The sequence below is a fragment of the Thermobia domestica genome, chromosome 8 (genome assembly GCF_964235325.1).
Source record: "Thermobia domestica chromosome 8, izTheDome1.hap1.1, whole genome shotgun sequence".
Classification (NCBI taxonomy): Eukaryota; Metazoa; Arthropoda; class Insecta; order Zygentoma; family Lepismatidae; genus Thermobia; species Thermobia domestica.
In genome coordinates, this window is record NC_137461.1 from 106,736,896 (window position 1) to 106,761,559 (window position 24,664).

Genomic DNA, 24,664 nt, shown 5'->3' on the forward strand with positions numbered 1-24,664 from the left:
CGGAATAAATTGATTTATTATGCTAGAAATTTCCTATGTTGGCGTTTCTATATTATACACATTACAATATTGTTTTCTCTTTTCGAATAGTCCCTCCGAATAGACGTACAACACAACAATGAGATTTTGTGTAGCTGTGACTGATACTGAATACACTGTTGACGGCAATTTGGTCACTGTAATTTACATGAACTACATTTTCTTTCAGGGGAGGGTCCTGAAGTAGTCTTGGACGCCAGAGTGTGTTGATTCCGTCTTGATCTTTTCAAGCCAGTATATGCAGTAACTTCTACATAATGCTTTACTATATACTATGGACAAGACACGAAATTTCAAGTCTGAATCCAGTAGCCAGAGCAGACTGTTTGGTAGTCATTCTTTTCTCCCATATATGTAATTTATGTAAACGTCTATCGTCAAACTAAAATATTTAGTCACCCACGGCGTCAAGTTTGATACATAGTCGTACATGTTTTGGCTTTAAATTAGTTAAGACGCTAAATTCGTATTTCCAGCCGCCATGGAAACAGTATTTTTTTTTCAAGCTATATATATATATATATATATATATATATATATATATATATATGTGAGTGTGTGTGTGTTTGTGTTTGCGTATGTGTTCCCCCTTTAATGAGTTTCTGGCTACGCCTCTGCTACCAGTACTTGACACTGACTTTAAAAGATAGTGCCAAGTCACTTACGTACAGCTACTTCGTTGGAAAATTAAAAACAAGAATTGCAATTTACCTTGAAAGAGATAGGACGATAGTGAAGCGGCTTGCCTTTACGAGAAAATGTATTATTTAAGATCTCTGAAATACGACTTCGTAAAATATACGCATGAGTACGCTGCTATATATATAGGATGCCTCAGGGTAATTATGAGACATTGATTTTCGGGGTAATTTTGAGACATCTTCCCAGTTTGGCTAATTTCTTCCAAAAGTGGTATTTTTGGTTTTAGCTATTGAAAACAACCCTTTTTCTATCCATGTAGCACGATTTGTTTCATTTACATTTTAGAAACATATGATATCAAGACGATGTAGAAAAGTGTTGCAAAAAAAAGCTGTTTCAACTTTTGACATACTACTGCAAACTTCTGTATAGATCTTTGGAAAATAGGAATATTGGCAAGTTAGAGGTATTAAAATGTAGCCCAAAACAACAGGTATTGAGTACTACGGTGTTAATTATATCAGAAATTTGAGGTCAATTTTTTTATTTTCCGGGGTGATTATGAGACAGTTTAATATTTTTATTTTTTCTTTCGTTGTGACGAAGTAATAAAATCAATATTCGCAACATTGAAAAAATGCAGGATTGAAATATTCTAGGTTTCTAAACTCAAGAAAACAAATGATTCAAATCAGGTTCAAATCACAGATAACCATATTGGTTGGTTTCTTACGTTAGGAGTAGGCTACTTACGATTAGATTACAATTTCTTACAAAAGTTTGGTCCTACTTAGTTTTTCTTACTAATATTATAGCCTAATGGTACAATAGTTGCAGCCTAAAAAACAAAGTATGTAAATTTACTGTACTTTTTTGGTATATATATATATATATATATATATATATATATATATATATATATATATATATATATATATATATATATAGGGGAGGGAGGATGTTCACTTTCAACGTTAATGTTTTTGGTTTTCGGTATTGTCAGTTTTGTCATTGTATAAGAAAATTTAAGAACAACAACAACAACACAAAAAGAACCGGTGTAGTCTTGGAATATAGGCCTAACATTAGTTTATGAATATTCGTTTTCACTCTTTTAAAGTGACTTTTTTTGTAGCCAAAATGTAGGTATGGCTACAATTTCATTTTCTGTGGTGAACTTGGGTTATTGAGTGTTGTTCATTAACATCTGTGTTCACTCCTTAAAGTTACTTTCTTTTTTTATCTATAAGATTAATCATGTAAATGGTTGTAATATGCGGCCTAATGGGGGAACAAAGTAAAATTTGTTTTATTTTAAATTTTTTGTGGGTAAAACTAACGTTATCTATCTGATCCTTTTCAGGGCATTATCAGAAAATGCAAATCGAACTGCTGATACTTAATATGTACTACAATTTCTTTGTTCATAGTAAACAATCAATAAAAATATTCACCCTATTCTCCGTAAAAACAACTGCTAATACAAGTGTTTGTAATAAAACAATGTTCAATGTATTAAGTGTCTTAATATTCCACCGCATCTAGCAGAAAGTGGAAACCCTTGTCTCCTAATTACACCTTGTTTCATCCTCATAAGTGCTTTACAAACTGAGAAAATAGTCTCTCTCATAATTACCACGGGGTGTCTCAAAATTGCTCCAAGCCGCGGTAATTTTGAGATACTGATTTTCCTAATTTTCTCTACACAAAAGTCATTCTAGGCATCTTCATTAATTACTGGGAGATTTAAGCTGTTTCGTGAGGTTCCATCTGGTAGTTTTCGGGATACATCAAAATTTGTTTTTTTGTCTGATAATTACCCCGAGCCACCCTATTCCTAAAAGTTACCGTTAGTGATATATATATATTAAAAATTAAAAAAAAAATGTATATACAATGAGAAATGCCTTCTTAAAGCTAAAGTACTGTAGTCTCTCATTCCAAGTCAGCATCCTTAAAACACCTAAACGAAAAATAATAACTGAATAAAATGAATACTGGGCAACAATAATACTACGATATGAATATAGCAACCATTACTGATACATATGACCAAATATCCACCTAAAGATATTTATGTAACACACTAATTCAACAAACATTAATTACCTCATCAAGCTCCCGTTTTGTCTTGTCTTCCAACATTCGTATATCATCCATTGTCATACCATGCCATCTGTCCATCCAACAGAAAACTTGCCTTAAAATAAAAATAAAAGTCAATTACTTGTCATTCTTAACTCCAAATTATAAAATCTTAACTCCAAATTATTTTGCCTTATATTTGCGGCGCATGTCAAAAAAAGAGGCCGATAACTTTTTATGCGGGACTGATAACACTGATGAAGTTGAACATGCACAGGAGCATACTCTTGCATTCTGTGCTTACAACAGAGATAGAATCGTCCGAGTGGAGTTGCGTACATGCGAGTAGCTGTAGGGTAAAATGACAGCCGTAATACTAAATCCCACTAAATTTGAAGTGAGACCTGTTATACGATTTCTAAACGTCAAAGGACACAATGCAGCTGACACCCATCAGGACGCAAAGTAATGAGTGAAGGGAAGTTCAGGCAATGTTGCAGAGAGCTTCAGGCAAGGCGTTCAAATGTTCATGACGATGAGCGCAGCAGAAGGCATTGTATTTAGACGGACAATCTGGTGGAACGCGTAAACGAGAAAATGCGACCCAACCGCAGGTTCACAATAGCTGAACTCGCCAAACAGTTTCCAGAAGTGTTTGCGAAAACAGTGCATCAATTTGTAGCTATCACTAACTGTGTGTGAAGTAGGTGCCAACAATCCTGACAGACGCTCAAAAAGAGCTGCACGTAATTTTTTGGTCCACTGGGGGGAGGATAGGGATCAGGGTTGTTAGAATTTTCCCCAGCCCAAAATTCCTAGTTTTTTTTGGGGGGGGGGGGGGGTAAAACCCACATAAAAAACCCAAAAAAGCCACCTCAAAAAATGGATTGAAATAATAACCTTAATGTGATCATAATTACTGCTTTTTAATTGTACTTATTAGTATGTACCTCGTATCAGAATTGGCTTAAAATGTATGTTTACCACCAGAACAGAATATCACTGAAAACCAAAGAACGTTTGGAAAACATGCATTTCGATTTTGTTTGCACTCGATCAAATACGCTGTAACAGTGTTCAACTGTAATCTAGAAAAATAAACACACTACCGAACAAGACTGAACTTCAATAAAAACACATTCACACGTGACCTTTCGATCTTCTAGTCAAGATCCTCATCAGAAGAATGTACACCCGCCGCAAAAACTCTTCGGACCTCATAGCATAAGCACATTAAATACATAAAATGTATGCGAAAAGCTATTATTAATGTATCACATACAACAGACAAAGCATGCCAGGGTCATGTTGCCTTTACTTTTGAGAACAATTTGAATGCGCTTGAGCATGGAGTCACTAAGATTTCGGAAATAATTTAAGTCCATGTCATTACACATTTCCTTCAATTCTGTTTGGAGGGTCTGTAGGTTCTGAAGCTTCTATCCCAGAATCTCTTCATACGATGCAAACAATTTTTGATTAGAATTAGATCGGGGCTATTCCCAGGCCATTCTAACATCTTGATATGTTGCTCCTCAAGAAAATTCGCTACCTTTTTAACCTTGTGACAAGAAGTGTTATCATGCATGACAAATCACAGTTGTGGATATGGAGCATATCCACTAAATGGTCCTGAAGAACGTTGATATACTGATTGCGTTCATCGTCACATTTTGTGGTACGAAATATAAACCTCCTCTACCATTTTCACCTGAAAAACATCCCCAAACCATTACAGACTGGGAGTGCCTACGGTCGGAACCGTATCGACTTGATGATGATGGACGCCGAACCATAACAGTTCCCATTCGGAACAGCTGGAATATGTTTTCGTCGGAAAACATGGCTTTCCTCCACTGTGCATATTTCTTTGCGAAAGCAAGACGTTGTTTCTTCATGCGGTCTGTGAGAAGAGGATTCTTAGCAGCAGTACGACACGGCAAATACAGGTGTTTTTGCAAATGGAACTGAATTATACGAACACTAACTGTTTTCCAACAGACTTGGGTGCATTTCTTCGGTCGCTGTAAGTCGATGGTTCTTCTTTATTTGTCTCATTAGAAGAGTCTGAAAATTTCGTTGTTTTGCTTGGCCTCCCACTACCGAATTCGTTCTTTGGTACCCAGTCGGAGGCAGCTCTTTGGCGGCAGCCAGAACCTTCATTATGGTTGATTTTGCACGACCTGTACGTTTGCATATCTTCTTTAAGGGGTCGTTTTCATTTCGCTATGCAATGATGCTGGCTTTTTCCGCACTGCTACAGTACTTTCTTGGCATATCACAAATGCTCAACACAAATAAAGTACTAAATTATAAAACAAAGTGCACCATACAAAAACAAATCAATTTATCACACACGCACTATAGCAGAAAACCACCCTGCATATGTTAACCAACAATACAAAATGAACTGAACTCGCTTATCAGTAGTAATAGACTATTGTCAGATATATTCATACAGATACAATCTGTGTTCGCAACAAAACAACACTAGATACAAGAATACAAAGTGTTAGATCTCCTACTACGACAGCTTTCATATGAGGTCCGAAGAGTTTTTGCGGCGGGTGTACGTCTGATGAGGATCTTGGCTAGAAGATCGAAACGTCACGTGTAATGTGTTTTTATTAAATAAGTGCAGTCTTGTTCAGCAGTGTGTTTATTTTTCTCATTTTATTTGTAAGACGTATGACTATGATTGGATGTCATCTAGTGTGCGTCAAAAGGTCCAAGTTCACAAGTCTGCGAGTGCATAATGCCTAGTCTATTATATAAAAGTGAAGAGAATTTTGTTTGTGCTTACATTACTGGAAAACGGTTCAACTGATTGGAATGGATTTTCGGATGCAGTTGCCATGTGCCTCTAACTGGGTTTTTAATCATGTTCTATGAGGTTGTGGGGGGTCAAAATCTATGTGAAGAATTCAGTATGTCTCAATCTTTTTAAGTTAGGAAAGTGAAACTTAACTCTTCATTAAAAATAAGTGGACCTGTGTTCCAACGTTACTAAGAATTTCCATTGGGAAAGGGAATCACTTTCTATAATTTGAAAACTATATTGCCTGTTGTTTCTATCACGGGGAAACGGTTAAGCAGTTTGAAATTAACTTTTCAACATACAGTAGTTAGTACGTACCCAAAGCTGTGTTTTTATAACATTACTTTGATTCAAGAGCCCATTCTAGGGGAAGGGGGTACAGGGGGTTTAAAAATCATGTAAAAAATACATCATGTCACGAGCCTGTCAAGTTAGGAAGATAGGGGCATGTCACTTCCTGTTTTTGAAGGGAAGAAAGAGTGTTTTCTATAATTTCTTCCTGTTTGTGATCGCGTCACGGGGAAATAGTTGAACAGTTTGAAATGAGTTTTTCAACATAGTTAGTATCTACCTCAAGGTGGGAATCTTATCATGCAACCTTCCTTAATAGAGAGCATATTCTAAAGGAGAAAAGGGTTCAAAATTCATACAAAAAATAGAATACCTTAAGGAGTTTTTATTACAACACTTTCATTGGTATGTGTATCGTAAGGGAGAGAGCAGGGTCAGATATTTTCCATGAACCGAATTCTCCCCATGCAGATATAATGTTTACTCCATAGGATGGTGATCCAGATAGAGCAAGCATTATATTTGATAGTCGTAAATAGGACGTTTGCTCGAGCGTTGACGATGAAACAAGTTATCCGAAGAAAGCTCCTTTCAACGCCAACTACACATAAGCAAAAATTCTACGTACAACTTTTAGAGACACAAAAGATTCAGCATCATATTTTCGGAAAATTAACAAATTACACAAATAATAAGTAAAAAGTAAATTTTGCACCATGCACTTAAACGAATCACCACGAGGCGTGAAGGGATGACATGCACAATCGCAGAAAATACTCGTCAATCGATTCGAAAATTTTAATTATATTGATACTTACATAGCCTTAGAGTGGGATATAACAATTAAGGTAATACGACATATAGATGTTTCTTATGTTGTGAGAAATAATTCGATTCTGTTAAGTGTAGAACATAATTACGCAGTGTCTTGTTGCAGCAGGGTAGAATGTGCTGTTATATGTCCATCTTGTTGGCGCCAAGTAGTTTGTCTCCCGCTAAATCTCTTCAGCTCTCGCTGTTCGCGTGGGTTTCACGCGTTAAATGACGTAAGAGAGGACAGAGCTGTGATTGGCTGAAGAAGTGTTGATCAAGGTCACTCCGCCCACATGCGTCCGATGAGTGAGAACACACACACACTCACACATACAAACGTCGTCTGCTAGTATATGCGAGTCCTTTTAAATTAAAAAGAGAATTAAACTGCTTGAGCTGCATATTACCAAAATAATGAATAAATGAGTTTATGACAAGTGGCACCCGAACAGCTGATAGGTAAAGTTCTGGTGAGATACGTTTATCCTAAGAACCCTGGCAACACTTATAGTTTGTGTCTGCGTATGACGAGGACACACTGTATAAAGTTTTTGAAGCACTCTTCATTTGGGTTATAGTTCACATTAATGCTTGGTTAACACTGCACTCACTAAAATAAAATGTCCATTCAGTCCATAAATATGAATAAATGTATGGATATGTATTCATTGTAACCTATTAGTTCAAATGTAAATTCACTCAATACTCAATACAAATTTAACACATACACTAAAATATTGCAAATAATGTGAATAAAATGAGAAAACACTTCAAGCAATGAATTAATTTCAACTTTAGGAACACTTTCACCTTTGCAATTAATTGAACAAAACAAAAAAAGAATGAGTATATATATATATATATATATAATTTTAGTTCGAATAACAACACTTCACAGTTCAGTTATAGCACACTGTTTATACTTTTACTATCTGCACACGTCACACTGTCCATGTTGTCCACTATTCACAATCTACACCATGTTCCAGAACAATGTCTAGTCCATAGGCCATCCTCTTCGTTCATTCTCTTCCGACTGAATGAACACTCGGCGATTAAATCTTCTGCTCCTATCCTCTTCCCATTGGATAGGGCTAGGTCCATCGGTGGAAGTTCTAGAAGGTCTCTGCAGGCTATAGTCCTTTAATAGCGCTGGACTATTTTTCAAAATTCGGCGCCAATATGAAGATGCATGGAATACTATAACTTATTGCGTATAAACTTATTAACGTATAATTTGCATCTTCCTTTCCTTTCCTTTTTTTTTTTTTGACTGAAAATGTGCTGCATTTGCTACTGCTGCATTCGTATTAAGTGGAGGTGAATAGAATGTGTGTTCTTCTTATTGTTTGGACTTACGTGTGTTCTTCCTTGTGTTGTATTCTTCGTGTATGGATATCAAGTATATGTTTTTACGTGTTACATGTAATTACTATAATAAGGTTAAAATAACATAATTATGGTTAAAAGGAAGTTGACTTGGGATGGGTTAACAAAAGAAATGTAAGTATTTCTTCCTTCATTCATTTTTTTTTCTTCCAAATCACTTCACGAGTACAAACTACGACAAGCACGTCCCAATCCTCAACGCCTTCGTGCAACTTCATCAAATAAGTACATGGTACATGATAAATTAATATTGAAATATACCTATATAGGACATGATGCTGAATAAAATATATATATAGATAATATAATAAGCCTATAGATATAACCTTAATGATGACTATTACATGAATACTATAATGAAGAGAGAAATAAACCAATATAAGCTCGAATGATGGAGAATTATATTGAGGCAATGTCAGATGTCTACAGATGCCAACCTGTATCCATCTTAGGGATGGGTCTGACGACTAAATGAAGAAGAGCCAACCCACAAAAACCATATAAACCTACCCACTATAAATACGACCACGAAGACACACAGAGATGTGGTTAACAAAAATAAGTTATACTAAGGAAACCCCATAGAGTTTTATAGAAGACAAAAAGAAAACGTTGCACATGAAATTCATGGCGAAATGTGGTCGTAGGTCTTAAGGTAAAACTTCAATGTTGTTCCAATAACAACAAAAGGAATACTCTAATAAACGTGTATATTACTCTAATATCTCCTAACATGTCTCTAAATTCAAACTGACTTCTTCGAAGTGCTAATGGTAATACTTCTCTAATAAAATCAATAACTTTCGTTCATCTAAATAACCATGTCGTACATACCACAAAATATTTTCGTCGACAAAACTAGAATGTACTCTCACTTCTTGACCTTCATTATTGATACTACACAATTGATCTTCTTTACTTTCCTCTTCTTCTTCGTTCATGTAATCTCCGTTGGCTTCTTTTTCGGCTCTCTCTAAAATATCACTGAACTGTTCTTCATCCACATGCTTCTTCAGAATTTCTAGCCACTTTTTCCTAGTAGCTGGTGTTGGTCTCCACAGCTTCATTCTAGAAACATTCTGAAATCCTATATATTTGCCACTTTGCGGATCTAATACTTCAAACACATTTTCACCAACTTGTTTCCACAACAAATAAGGTCCACGGTACACTTCACACAGTTTGGCTATACGTTTGTCTACCAAGCTACTAATATTATACTGACGTAAGAAAACTAAGTCACCTTCACACAAAGTTCTTCGAGCTCTCTGATGAACGTTCAACTTTTCGTTACGTTGCTGAATGATTTTCTTCCGCCGTAAGTCAGCCATTATTAATTTTCCATTCCAATCTATACCCTCTTGCTCATCAACTGCTTCGTTGCTTTTCACAATTCCAAAATGTGACAGTGTAAATTCTTCTGGCTTGATGTTAAGATGTAATTCTGCAGGCGCTATTCCCAAACTGGCACTAATAGTATAGTTCAACAACAAACAAGCTTGCACAATATATTCTGGCCATGAGGAATGAGAATCGCGGCACAACACACGCAAAATTCTCTCTAAATCGGCATGGAATCTTTCGATGACATTTCCTTGTGCGTGATAAGGCGTAGTATAATGTATTTTGATGTTATATGCTTCCATAGCTTGTACAAATTCCTTACCAATAAACTGTGGTCCATTATCTACTAAGATGTTCATAAAAATACCAAGATGAAGCATGTATGACTCAGTAAGACATTTTGCGACACTTGCGCTTGTTGCACGACGAAGTGGATATGCTACCAAATAACGTGAGTATACATCACACACTGTTAATAGGTAAGTTTCACCATGTTTACCTCGAGGTAGAGGACCAACTAAATCTGCAGAGACTAAATAACGTATGTTTTTCGACGGCACTGATTGCATTAAACATTTCACTGGGTGATGGTCTACCTTCGTCCTCATGCAGACTTCACAATCAAGAATGTACGATTTAATGTCACTACGAATTGTTTTTCAATAAAACATACGGGAAATGATATTAAACACTTTCATAAATCCAAAGTGACCGTAATGATCATGGTAGCCAATTAAAATATTTTTCACTAAACATGGAGGTACACACAATTTTAATCTGTCTGGGAAGTGAAAATCTCTCACCATCAAAATAACATTTTCCAAAGTGTAATTTTGTTTCCAATTTCGAGCACTACTACGAAAAGAATTCTTATTTGCACTGCTTTCACTTTCACTTATATTACCTTGTAAGTAACTAATAATAGGACGGTACTCGTCACATTCCCATTGTAATTTCGCAATTGTAGACGGATCTAAATCGAACACTTCTGATTGAACAGCCTGTATAGGATTCACATTCACCATTAGATCTTCCTGTGTTGGTAACATACGAGATAAACAATCACGTAGTGTGTTAGTCTTGCCTTTGATGAATTCTATTTCATAATCGTAAGATTGAAGTTCAAGAGACCATCTCATAAATCTTGCATTCCAATTACGCATACGTTTTAACTACACTAAGCCTTTATGATCTGTTCGTATGTATATTTTCGCTCCTTTAAGCCAAACATGCCACTTACGAATACACCACACGAACGCAAGACACTCAAGCTCAATTATGGCATAGTTCTGTTCGTGTTTGTTAAGAGTACGGCTTGCATATTCTAATACACACTTCTCACCGTCAATAATTTGATAACACACACAAGCCAACCCGAGTTTGCTTGCATCACTTTCGAGATAAAACGGCTTATCGAACTGTGGATGGTGTAACTTCACATCTTTCACTAATTCAGCCTTTAATGATTTAAATGCCTTTTGGTGTTCTTCTTCCCACTTCCATTTCTTTTTCTTCCCTAAAAGTTCGTAAAGGGGTTTAGCGATAACGGCATGACCTTTAATTGTTCGCGAATGCCACTGCACAGCACCAAGGAATGAGCGTAACATTTTTAAATTTTTGGGCACTGGTAACTTCTCGATTGCTTCAGCTGATTTCGGATCCTTTCGTATGCCTTCTGAAGATACGTAATAGCCTAAATAGTTAATTTCACTTACACCAAAAATGCACTTCGATAAATTTAGCGTCATGTTTGCATCACTTAACAAACTAAGCACTTCATCTAACTGCTGTAAGAATTCTGGTACGCTTGTACAGCCAAGAGCTACATCGTCCATATACCTGACTAATTTCTCTTGTAGCGGTAAAGGGAACACTTTATTCAAGCACAACTGCAATACAGATGATCCATTTTTCACACCGAACACCATGCGTGTGTACTCATATAACGTTCCTTCAAACAAAAAGGCTAAGTATGGCATAGAATCTTCTGTAATTCCACATTGTTGATACGAACTAGTAAAATCAAGAGTACCTAGCACACGTTTTCCACTAAATTTAGCAAAGAGGTCGGACAACTTTTCTACACGCTGAGCTGGATTCTTAATGTGCACATTCAATGCTCTACAATCTGTTACTATCCTCAACGCTCCACTCTTTTTCAATACTACGTGCAACGGTAATAGATGACATGAAGAACTAGGTCTAATTACACCCCACTTTAACAATTTTCGGATCTCTTCACGCACTCCTTCCTTATATTTGTGCGGGATATCGTAAGGACGAGCAACAATGGGTTCATTTGTATCCACTTCTAATCGGTACTGAAATTTGTTACACAGGCCAGGAAAACGGGCGAACACTTTCCTATGTTTCATTAACAACTGAAATAATTCTTCTTTTTCGTTTTCAGTAAACAGCGTAGCGCGTGTAACTGCATCTCTTATTTCATCTACTGTGAAATATAGATCCGGTGGGAAGTCCTCCACTAAGTCACTAGCTTCAATTTTCTCTAAAGGCTCGGCGCACCCACTGCGGAACACATTCACAGTTCTCGCATAAAAATCATTAAGGTCCCTTATCTCGGACAACACAACAATAGGGGCTACCTTGCACTTAATTTCACTTACATTAGCTACAATGACATTTTCACTATTTCTCTTATTAAAGGCACTTCACCACTAATTCCTTGAAATTCAACACGCAAGTTACTTCGCTTAAAATCGATGACACTGTTTAATTTCTCTAGAAAGTTTGCACCGAGTATTACATCTTCATGCAGTTCTGGTAACACAAGAAACTCAACTGGCACTTCCACGCTTTCAATTCGTACCGGTAAAATAACCTTTCCTTTTACGTTCTTTTTCTTTCTTCCTAGAAAATCGCACAAAACGATATGCTCTCCTTTTTGTAAATGCACGTTTGCTACACACTTTGTTACTTCTCGGAAAATATTGTACCGTAATAGGCATAGTTCTGATCCACTATCTAACAGACAGATTTTGGGTTGATCGTTTAACAAAATTTTTACTCTCATTGTATTATGACCTAATTCACATTTGATCACTTCTTCATTATCATTGCTTATATCATCTTCTGCTTGTAAATATTCCTCGTTGCACATACGTGGAAAAGTAATCCGGTTTACACTACTGAAATCCCTCCCCTTTGCAGCGACCAAGTGGGAGGGCGCTACTAGTTTAAAGGCACAGAACTCTGCGGGTAAAAACCACTTTGTTGGTATGGATATTGACGTTGCTGATTGTTACCGTTATTTACTCCAGGACCTCTATTAAATGTTGGAAACCAATTATTATTTTGATTCGGGCTACCTGGAGAAATCGACGTACTACCTTGGTTTTCATTTGCCCTTGCACCTTGCGTTTCATTTCGATTTTCATTTGCACTCGTGTTTTGTCGGCCATTACCTTGCGACTGATTACCGCCGTTCGAATTATTATTATTATTTCTGTTAAAATTACCTCGTCGTCCACGTCTATGAAATTTCCTTTTCCATCCCTGTTTGAAATTCGGACGTGCACTATTATCACTACTCACTTCACTACCATGTTCTACTTTCACATTATTCACACTAACGCCGGCACCACCTTGCTGTTTCTGCTTATTACGCTGATTATCGTACATATTAGTAATTCCTGACAATCCTTCGATGGACTGCACACTCGCAAGAAACTGATTTATGTTATCAGGCATAGAACCCACCATAGCTAATTGGTACCGCTTGGGCAGGAGAGTGATGATGTGTGACAACGTAATGGTTGGATTTTCATATTCTTCCAGAGCTTGAATTTGACTAAAACGCTCTGTCACAAAATCAACAACACTACTATAACGTTTTGGGTCAAACGGAATAGATCGCAAGTTGCGCAGACGCGTAGCTTTTACTAAGGGACTCTCACATGCATTCTGAAACTCTTGAAAAGCTTGACACTTCTTACCGTGTAAATCGTACCACTTAAGTGCACTGTCCTTAAGAATCAACGGCATGATCGTTAAATATTCACTTTGAGGCACTCCGGCGAACGACATTTCTCTACCGAAATTTTCCAAAAATGCACTTGCACTTTCCTTCATCATATCACCTGAAAATGTGGAGAGTTGTTTAATGTCCGCTAATCGCAATGAACAACGCCTTACATTCACTTCACTATTTCTTGCACGCTTAATACGCGGACTTTCTCTTTCGGTTTTGATTCTCGGCACGGTTCTCCTTATTACATCACTTTCCTCCTCTGTATCAGACACCGTTTGAGACTCACTGCTCGATTTCCTCTCGCGCTTCACACTGTGCACGGAACCTGTGTTTCTTTGTGATATATTACTTCCAGTATCATGGCGCTCATTTGCTAATTCTATACGTTGCACACGCTCTGATAGTCGTTCCACATCTTGCTTAGTCCGTTCACTTAATTCACTGGTGCGGAGACACGTTTCAAAACACTGCTGGTTAAATTTACCCTGCTCGTGGCACACTTGAATACACTCTTGCACTGCTATACTATATTCACCTTGTTTAGTCTCGCACTTCTGAATTCTGCTTTCACGGTACTTGTCGAGACTTTCGACCAAACGCAACCTTTTTTCATAATCATCCACTCTATTGTAACATTCATTTAATTGACGTTGTTGGTCGTTTACTTGGCGCGTATTTTCTTCAACTGTGCCCCGTATATCATCCACTGCATCTGCTAATTCACGTACACTTCTACGTATATCCTCACTCGTGTTAAAACACTTTGATTCGACTGCTTCAATTCGTTCTATCAATTCATGTCGCACTGCACTAATACACTTATTCACATTCTTAATTTCACCTGACAAATCATCTTTACATTGGGATATGTTTTCACGACACTCGCTACGTAATTCATTGATATCGTCTTGCATTTTCTGTTGGTTTACATTTATCGCCTCAACGCTTTCACTCACACGCTTTTGATTATCACTCAATTCATTTTGACTTTCATTCAACTTATTCTGATTTTCTTTAATTTCGTTAATTGATGCGCTCAGTTCTCTTTGCATTGCGAGGAGAACTGTTCTAAAATCACCCTCAGCCATGATGTTGCAAATATAACAAACTCGCTAACACAAATAATTGACTAATTTCTGCAAAAATCTAAGAATGCAAATAATAAAAATATTCTAATTTAGACAGGATTTAGGCTTCAATATGCAAGGATGAATGCACTGGATAAGGATATAATGACACGAATTTCATGTACTTGTTAGCTTTCTGAGATGGCGGCAAAAATTACGCAGCAAGTTTTGAACATCAAGAATACCTAGGCCTATGCTCATAAACACAAAAACTGAACATTTATACAAAAAGAAAGGTTTCTGCTTCGATATATATATCCCGGCACCATTTTATAATGTTTACTCCATAGGATGGTGATCCAGATAGAGCAAGCATTATATTTGATAGTCGTAAATAGGACGTTTGCTCGGGCGTTGACGATGAAACAAGTTATCCGAAGAAAGCTCCTTTCAACGCCAACTACACATAAGCAAAAATTCTACGTACAACTTTTAGAGACACAAAAGATTCAGCATCATATTTTCGGAAAATTAACAAATTACACAAATAATAAGTAAAAAGTAAATTTTGCACCATGCACTTAAACGAATCACCACGAGGCGTGAAGGGATGACATGCACAATCGCAGAAAATACTCGTCAATCGATTCGAAAATTTTAATTATATTGATACTTACATAGCCTTAGAGTGGGATATAACAATTAAGGTAATACGACATATAGATGTTTCTTATGTTGTGAGAAATAATTCGATTCTGTTAAGTGTAGAACATAATTACGCAGTGTCTTGTTGCAGCAGGGTAGAATGTGCTGTTATATGTCCATCTTGTTGGCGCCAAGTAGTTTGTCTCCCGCTAAATCTCTTCAGCTCTCGCTGTTCGCGTGGGTTTCACGCGTTAAATGACGTAAGAGAGGACAGAGCTGTGATTGGCTGAAGAAGTGTTGATCAAGGTCACTCCGCCCACATGCGTCCGATGAGTGAGAACACACACACACTCACACATACAAACGTCGTCTGCTAGTATATGCGAGTCCTTTTAAATTAAAAAGAGAATTAAACTGCTTGAGCTGCATATTACAAAAATAATGAATAAATGAGTTTATGACACAGAGAATGGTCATTTTAGTTAGTATGGAATGAGTAATACGACTACATTTCCGAAATTACTAAAGATGTACCTCTCAACACTAACGGTAATCAGATAGTGAAACTCCCTAATTCTTCTTGCTTATCTGGTGAAGCATATGAAGCACAGTTTAATTGTTGTTTGTGAGGGGAAAAAAGTCCCTCGACCATAAAATCTATTTTAAGAGCAATTTGGCAACTGAAAATTAGAAAAAAAAAAAAAAACATTTCCAACATTTCAGTTTACAAAAAATACTTTTTTTATTTATTTTAGGAAAACGACATCCATGAGTCATTTTATATCTGGCTCCTGAACTTATGGTACTATTCTCGTATTTACCTGGCCTGCTTTGAAGGAAACTGAAAGAATCTTTAGTCAGGACGGCTGGTTCAAGGATTTGAATCCTGAGTGTGAGAGGAGATTTTATTCTTATTCTGTATTACATAAAATTATCCACCACTTTGTTACTCTAGAAAATCGTGTACGTTCTTTTTTCTAGAAATCGAAATATAAGTGTTAGGTTAGGAATTAGATTACTGGGCTTTTGGCATCTGTCGCGATGTTAGTCCGTCACGTATGAGGATGACGTCAACAGCCGATCACGCTATCCGAGGAAAGGGTAGGAATAAAGAATTGAGATCGGCCTGAGACGTGTATGTTACGTACCATCCCGGCATTTGCCTAGTGTGAAAGGAAAGCCCAGGAAAATCACACTCAGGATGGCTGGTCTGAAAAAGCTTTTACACTTCCGAATGAGTGTCCATACCGGGAAATATAAGCGAATATCAGTGGTGCAAGGTGTATCCCACAAAACGCGCATGAGCCTCACGGATTTCGCGACATTTTTCTTTTGTTATTTTTAAGTTTATTTCAATTTCTCATGATTATGAACCGGGACTAAAGAGGATGTGAGGATATTAATGATAATGGTGGCGTGATGAAAGTGGGAGGAAACAGGAAAGCCCCAAGAAAATTCTTGCATACGGTATTTGTCCACTACAAAGTGCATTTGGCGGAAGCTGGGATCACTAGGAACCTGCGCCAGAGGTCAATCACTGCGGCCCCACAAATAATTTCATAGTTTCATTTGTACAATAGAACATGAATACTCATATGGAATTTTAAGTAGGAATATGGTTTTAAATATACGTACAAAATTTAATAAAACCCAATATTGCCCAATAAAACCCACCGGGCCGGGCTTTAAAAAAAACCTGGGTTTTTCACAACCCTGATAGGGATGCTCTTTTTTCTCACAGTGATGGGGGATGAAACCTGGTTATCGTACGCCACTGGAGTCGAAGCAGCAGTCAATATAATGGCGGCATTCTGGTTCTCCTAAAGAAAAAGAATTCAAACGCATCAGTTCACAAAATCATGGCAATCATGTTTTGGGACCAAACGAGTGGGATTCGTGAGGAATTCTTGGGGCCAGAACGATAAATTACAGTGATGTGTATTTCCAAACACTGAATAATCCGCAACGTGTCATCCAAAATCCGTGCAGAAGAATGCTACGCTCTAGAATTCTTCTGATCCACGAAACGTCTGCTCACACACAGTTGCTCGTACTGTTGAGGCAATTCGAAGATTTCGATGGAAACTATTAAACCATTCCCCTTTTAGCTTCGACCTCACCCTCAGAATTTTCATTCTTTTTCTTCACCTGAAAAAATGGCTTGCATCGAAAAGTTTTATCGACAGTAAAGTACTCAAGACATCAATTCTGTACTGGCTGCACTTACACGCGACAGATTTTTATACAGAGGGTATACGGAAGTTTGTGCCACACTTCCAGAAATGTCTGAAGGTTCATTATCACTACGTCGTAAAACAGCCAAGGTACGTATTTGTATATCAATCACAATAAATTTCTTCTATCATTTTCTTTTTCCTTTCTTTCTTTTAATATCAGCCTTTTTTCTGACATGTGCCTCGTATAATACCTTGAAGTCATATTCAAAACACATATACTTACTTTCAAGTGCTGCCTTTTCTCATGATGTGCGTATACATTACCACGAAAAATTTTAAAGGAACGAAATATACGTAAATTATTTAGTCTTGGAATTCAAAGTGGCCTGAAGAAAGTGGACGCTTTATCACAATTATTCTCTGACTTTGCTTTGGAATACAACACTGGCGTTATCAGAGTTCCAGAAAGAAAGAAGAAGAAAAAAAATAATGCGAACATGACTTGAAGGCAAGTTGAAATATCAACATAATCTAAAAGCAAAAGATCAAGCGTGCAAAGATAAGCTTTGTCATTTTATTAATTTAAGATACACCCAGCAGCATCTATCACCAAATATACAGTCTGTGAACTAATTTAAATGCTTAGATGCACCTGTAACAAGAATGAACTATATATATATATATATATATATATATATATATATATATATATATATATATATATATATATATAAGCCGGGAGATGAATTATACTACCTGGTACAGAAACGAATCTGCGCGACTAAGCATAGTAACGCCTATAATACTTTACAGGTGAAAATGCTGGTCACCAGCACAAAAAGTCGAATACAGGCTAACAAGAAGAAGGCAGACTTTGATAAGTGAACTTTGTGGACATTTTTTGCGAGGTGGTAGTGCACATTTAAAGATTTAATATTACAAACTGGTAGAGCGCAATGGGTAAAAATAACGGAGAAAAACCGTCTTCAAAAAGTTTTCAACGCGGCACATATACCGTAAGACGCGCAAATTGATGAAGTGATGGCGTGGCAGAGTGAGGAAATTGTGCAACTTATATGCAAAGGGTCCACCAAAACGCACTGCTAGCGTCACGCAACCTCGCACAGAGCAGGCAGACAAGCCACTGACGCGGTCTGACTTTGCCCAACGGCTCCCCGAGTCGTCAGCGCTTCATGCGGCGCAAACGGATACCACTTTCCGGATGGCCCTTGTATATTTAGGTCTGTATTTAGGTAAGTGCAATTCTATGCTCGAGCACAGGGCGGCAAAATTTTGGATTTTTTAAAATGAAATGAATAAGTTTTACGTTCTACGGTTATGCCGGCGAGGCTAAAGGAGACGGTGATGAGGATGAATGAAATGGTGAAATGAACGTGGGAGGAAACGGGAGAACCCCGAAAAAACCCACGTACACGGTGTTTGTCCACCACAAAGTTCACTTGGCGCGAGCTGGGATCGAACCAAGGACCCCATGCACCAGAAGTGAACGCTATACCACTGAGTCACCGCGACCCTCAGGATTTTTTAAAGATTCAAAATAAAGTAATATTTAAAACCAGCAACTTGCTGAGTCTCGCGCAAGTGCGAGAAAATATGTTAGTGTTTAATTTGCTCTACAGTAGTTACTAATTAGCTACTTTATCTGATTATTTTTTAAAAAACTCACCTTCAATAAAAGGGGTGAGGATGAACATCATAAAAACTGATACCGTTAAACTCAGCGACATCAAAAATTATGAATTCAACACTAATATCTGTCGTTTTCGAGTACTTTGAAAATCTCTCCCCCTCCCTGGAGAGTGGAGTATGACATTGAAGTTGAACTGGATTAAAACTGTCACTCTTCATCTCAGCGATCCCAAAAACTACGTATTCAACTCCAATATTGGTCGTTTTCGGGGAGGGGAGAGGAGGCAAATTATTTGGAGCACAGGGGTGCACAATATATAAATATGGGCCTGTAATATATATACACACAAAGAGGAGGGTACACATTCTTCATTTCTACTATTTCACTTACTACGCTCTTCCAAATTACGTATTACTTCTAATGTACTTCAACTCAAATATTAATACTCATGATTATAGAAAATGTTCAAGATTCTTCAGTAGCTCTTCCACACTATAAACTAGATATGTCCAAAGTCGCGAGTTCGGCTCTTGGCTCAATCAGTCATAAGCTTAATAACAGAGTGAGCCCGTGCGACAATGAGCTCTGTAAATGTAGAGAGGCCCAGAGCTCTTATCCGTTTAACACGCGGAAGTATTACAAAATATTCTCCTGTCCTTTTCTATCCTAATTCCTTCTAAGATTCCAAGCCTTAGGTTCGTTCCTTTCTTTAATGATATGTTAACTTTACTGTTATATAGCATTTAGAAAGTAATCTTGATTGAAAAAATCTTCTTTTTTGTTTTACAATCAAGATTTTCGAACGGGGAGATATCAGAGGGAAGAATAACTTTGTATTAACTTGAGTCTTGCTGAATGGAGTCCAAGCTACACTAGTCCCCCCCCCCCCTTCTACCCAATGAGGAAAAAAGTTGAAAATTCAAACAAAAGAACGCTACAATGTGTCTATTGACAAGAATACCAAGTTGCGTAAAGCTAGGACGGTACATGTTAAGATTAAGTTTGATTTATACTCATGCAGATGTCTCTAAAAACTGTAACGGAAGATTTTGATTACACTATTTTTAATACCTGTGAAAATTAGTAAATAACCGCCGTTCAGATTTTTGGATGAAATGTTCCACACGATTTTGTAGACCAAACCATTTAAATTCCACTTGCACTAATTTGTAGCATGTCATCACTGGATTCACCTGAAAAGATAGTCTTTCGTAAGTCATACGGATCTAAGAAATAAATTATGAAATAAATACATGCAAATACACACTTTATGATAAAGTACAATTATATTTTCAAATTAAGGAAACTTAATATCTTTTCAAACAAAGCATATTAATTCTTCTTGTGAACTAAAGCAGGAGTATAGGATCAATCTATTCTCTTTCGCTGGAAACTTATTTTGGTTAAATCTTGTATTAATGTTATATAAATTAAAATTATTTAAATTTCAGTTATGTAAACTATTCTAAGTTTTGCTTACTAAAAGTCATATGATTCAAACTGCAAGAATTGTATTGTCGAACTTTGATATCTTAGATGCGAAACATTAATTCTTGATATATCAGATGAAGGAATTATTTATTATACCATGTCATTCTACTTCGACTTCTTTAATTTGTATGTAATCCTTAGTTATTACTTTTCATGATGAAATAAGCCATCAACCTCCTTCTTTATCTCTGAATGCTTTTCGTAAAATATTACATAAATTTTTACTACTCATTCCTCTTGAGCCAACGTCCTGGGCACGTTAGTCTCTTGGTTTTCGCGAGGAGTCAAGCGACGCTGGGCTTGATCAATCTTCAGATGGTGAACCACTAGAACTCCAGCTGATGTTGGCATTCCAATGTTGTGATAACAATTGGAAAGCTACTTGAATGAAAGAAGTAGCAACTACAGTGAAGGGTAGTCCAAGTGCGTATCACACATCACTCTTCAAAGTGACCCAATCCGGGTAGCAGGCCTACGATTAGTACTCTGCGAAGTTAACTTTTTAGTTTTCACTCCTCTCGGAGCGAGCTTGATTATCAATATGTCTTTCATATAACTTAACCCATTATTATTTTCACTATCTAGTTATTAGTCAATTTTAATGTATAAGAGGTGACATCCTCCTATTTTGTATTAGCTGCAAATCAAGGCTACATATCAAATACTTACGGTTTCCATCCATTTCCCAGTTAGAGGTCCCCTCCCCGTCTTTTGTGATTTGAATTTTAATGGATCCTCGTCCGGTTTATAGTCACTTGAAGACACTGGATCATTGGCAATATCTATATGAACAACTTCTCTGCATTTCAATTTTTCAGGTGGTAACTCATGAACCTGTTAAGTAATATAAATTATAAGAAACTAAAGAAAATACTGAAATTTATAACGTTAAGCTTTGCTACATTATTTATTTCCATTATAAACTAGTGTACACACAATTCTGATACATTTGCCAGGTGCGACGAAAATTTTAGAGAATATATTTAAAAATATTTATAGTTCGTAAGGTTCACACCCGTTTGCTTTTTACTTAATGTTCTACAAGATAATTTTCCTAGATACTAGACCTAAAATAATGTAAGTCGCATGGAAAGAACATGCATTACAAGAACACATACATTACTAAATTTGAAAGTGTCAATATTACAGGAATTGCTGAAAATTCGTGTCACGAGACGAATGCGGTATTGTATGTTTGCACAAATAAACTGAAAGTAATCCTCATGATCACAGGAAATTTACGATCGAATGTTGCTTCCAGCTCCTGTATTTAACAAGTAACTTATAAACTAAATATTTAGGTAAAACCGCACATCGTCTGAACACTATGTAACGTAATGTCCTTGGCTGTATTTAACTGTATTCATTTCTGCATGCTGGGGTTTCAATTTGGTGCAAAACAAAGCACGCGCAATGAGATGTATTTGACAATGTCCGTATTTATACTCTTCCTTTTGCATTTTCCAGAATTTAGTTCCGAAATCGTGGTATATAAATGACTTCTATTAATAATGAAGACTCACAGGGAAAAATTCGCACACCTTTTTTATTTCGGTTTAAAGCATCGGAAATCAAGCCCATCCTCCTGCGAAGTATGGAATTAAATAACCTGTTGAAGCTTTCGAAATCTGAAGAAAAAATCCTTATATATGCTAATAAACGGACAAATAACATTGAAAATAATCTCTGACGCCACATTTGTAATGTGACGCTTGGCACGTTCTTCCCGTTCAAATGATCAAGAGCAAAAGCTTGTCTCTCTCAATCTTTGCGGCATGCGAAATATTTCTTCGAAAGTTAGTAATTAGGAAAGAGGGAGGGGTTACTATGTCGAAAAGCTGCTAGTGAACTTTGCAATAATGATTTTATAATTTTGATTGTGCTTAACGTTCATGTTTAACAGCCAAGTCATAAAGGTCAAGTTATTAAAGTCACATACCAAACACTATTCGAGTTTGCATCCAAAGCTACGTACGTATTTTCAGCATGGTTTGAACTGTGAAGTGGCAGAACAAAAACGAACACTTCAGAAGAGTGGACGTGGGAGATTTCTATTCGTAACAATTTTATTTCAATTCCAATGATGATGATCCAATCTGCCTCCGCAAAGTTCTATTTTGCTTAAGTATTAATAATTCAGGCTTATGTTTCAACACCAATAATAGTGATCAAAAATTACGCAATTTTACACGACTGATCAAAAACTACAATATTCGAGAGAAACTTTCATTCAATACTACTTTATTTATACCTCTGGTAATATTTACCTAATCCATTTTACATAATATTAGTGTGTATAAGATAGTATGATAAACAGTAAATTTCTATCGCTGGATTCGTCATGTCTAATTTTTTATAAGAGAAAAATCTTAAAATTTTCATGTTGCCCAGCAACCTATGGTTGAGGAGAACAAGAATATATATACACGAGGGCTGATCAACAAAGGCTGAGACTGATTATTGTACCGCAGTTTCGTTTGTTGCCGAACGCCGGCACGTTTGATAGTTGAGAGTTGAGTTTCATGTATACTCTCACCAGTTGGCAGCATTGTTGTATCGGTAGGTTGGGAGTAATCCGCTGCGTTTTAGACACTGCTTCCATTTTGCCTCATAACGTGCTGTGTATATACATACAATGGAAGTTACACTAGAAGAACAGTATGGAGCAATAAAGTTTTGTTTTCGCTTGAACCATACTGCTTCTGAAACATACGAAAAGCTCAAGCAAGCTTACGGTGAAAGTGCAATTACCTAGAGGAATAGCGTTTCGGTGGTTCAAAGAATTCAAAGAAGGACGAGATTCATGCTTAAGCAAGGTGGAACTGGTGTTTCGGCCTCTGCTGTGACAGAAAGAAACATCAATACTGCTGCTGTGATTGTTCGTGAGGATCGAAGGATAACATTACGTAAACTAAGTGAAGTGTTGGGAATTTTATATGGTAGTGTTTTTTCAATAATGCACTATCACCTCCATGTGTCCCGTGTTTGTATCCGTTGGGTACCACGACTTGTGTACCACATCCGCCTTATAGTCCCAAACTCGCTCCGTGCGTTTCTTTGTTTTCATCTCTTAAGGAAAAGCTCCGTGGTACTCATTTTAAGAACTCTGAAAAAGTATGAGGCGATTCTGAAGGACATATCAAAAAATGGTATGCATCACGTGTTCCAGTAATGGCAGGAACGTTATAGTTATAAAAAGTGCATTCACTCAGGAGGGAACTACTTTGAAAAAGATCATATGAACACTGAGTAATAAACACAAGTTTAAAAGATCAATCTCAGACTTTGTTGATCAGCCCTCGTATATATACACAAGACATTTACTTCGTTACCTTGATGTTTGATTTCAGCATTACGCTCTCCATCATTTGTACACATCGATTTTTCAATGTGGATCTACAATTCCTCACCACACGATTTATCTATGCTGATTACTTACTCTGTGATTGTAGATCCCAGTTTTTTTATGCATGTTTAAAACTTCCAGAAGACTTAAAGGGGGAATGTTTCAGTAACCAGTCTGTACCTAAATTTAGTAATAGTGATTTCTGTTTAAAATATACCACCATTTCAAAGAAGAAGTTTGGTTAAGGTTAAGAATTCGAAAGTCCGAAATGAACTGAGTACAAGCAGAGTTCTATCCTCAACAAACATTCCAAATTCGTATGGGGTGAACATATCGTGGTTTTTTTTTTTGGCAATTTCGTGAAATTATCATCTACTCCGGTAATTGGTGGAAATCAACGGAGGCTCATTCCACATCAAATCACCCAGGTCATGTCACCCACCAATTCAGATTTTGAGGAAACTTCGTGTACTTGTTAACACTACTAAGGCATGAAGACCTGTAAAATTTTTCTTCCGAAATCCTAATAGTTTGTGAGAAATACGAGAACAAAGTTTCAGAATTTCAGGCATCCCGGTCGTTCTCGAGGCCATCTAATATTTCGTAGAGCTTAATACAAAATTTATATCTCAGCATCTACGCAATGTATCACTTGGAAATTTCTACCCGAAGTTTATGTAAGTCTGTAGAATTAATAATAATAATAATAATAATAATAATAATAATAATAATAATAATAATAATAATAATAATAATAATAATAATAATAAACATCAAGATTGCTGTACATTAAGCGTGAAAAATGCACCCATGCACTTCAAAATAGTTATTTTTTGTGTGAATTTCTAATTTTACGTAATGCGCATTATCGCTGT

The 24,664-nt window shown here is 36.7% G+C and overlaps 1 protein-coding gene across 3 annotated transcripts in view; it reads right to left on the reverse strand.

Annotated features, from left to right (window-relative positions):
* The window catches only part of vib (phosphatidylinositol transfer protein vib), a 159,145-nt gene that overhangs the window by 10,065 nt on the left and 124,416 nt on the right, over positions 1-24,664 (reverse strand). For all 3 annotated transcript variants that reach the window (XM_081768847.1, XM_081768845.1, XM_081768846.1), the window contains 3 exons: positions 21,113-21,277; positions 20,024-20,145; positions 2,791-2,881 (listed from right to left, as the gene is read on the reverse strand). In XM_081768847.1, coding sequence (XP_081624973.1) covers positions 2,791-2,881; positions 20,024-20,145; positions 21,113-21,277 — 378 coding nt within the window. The remainder of the gene's footprint in view (positions 1-2,790; positions 2,882-20,023; positions 20,146-21,112; positions 21,278-24,664) is intronic.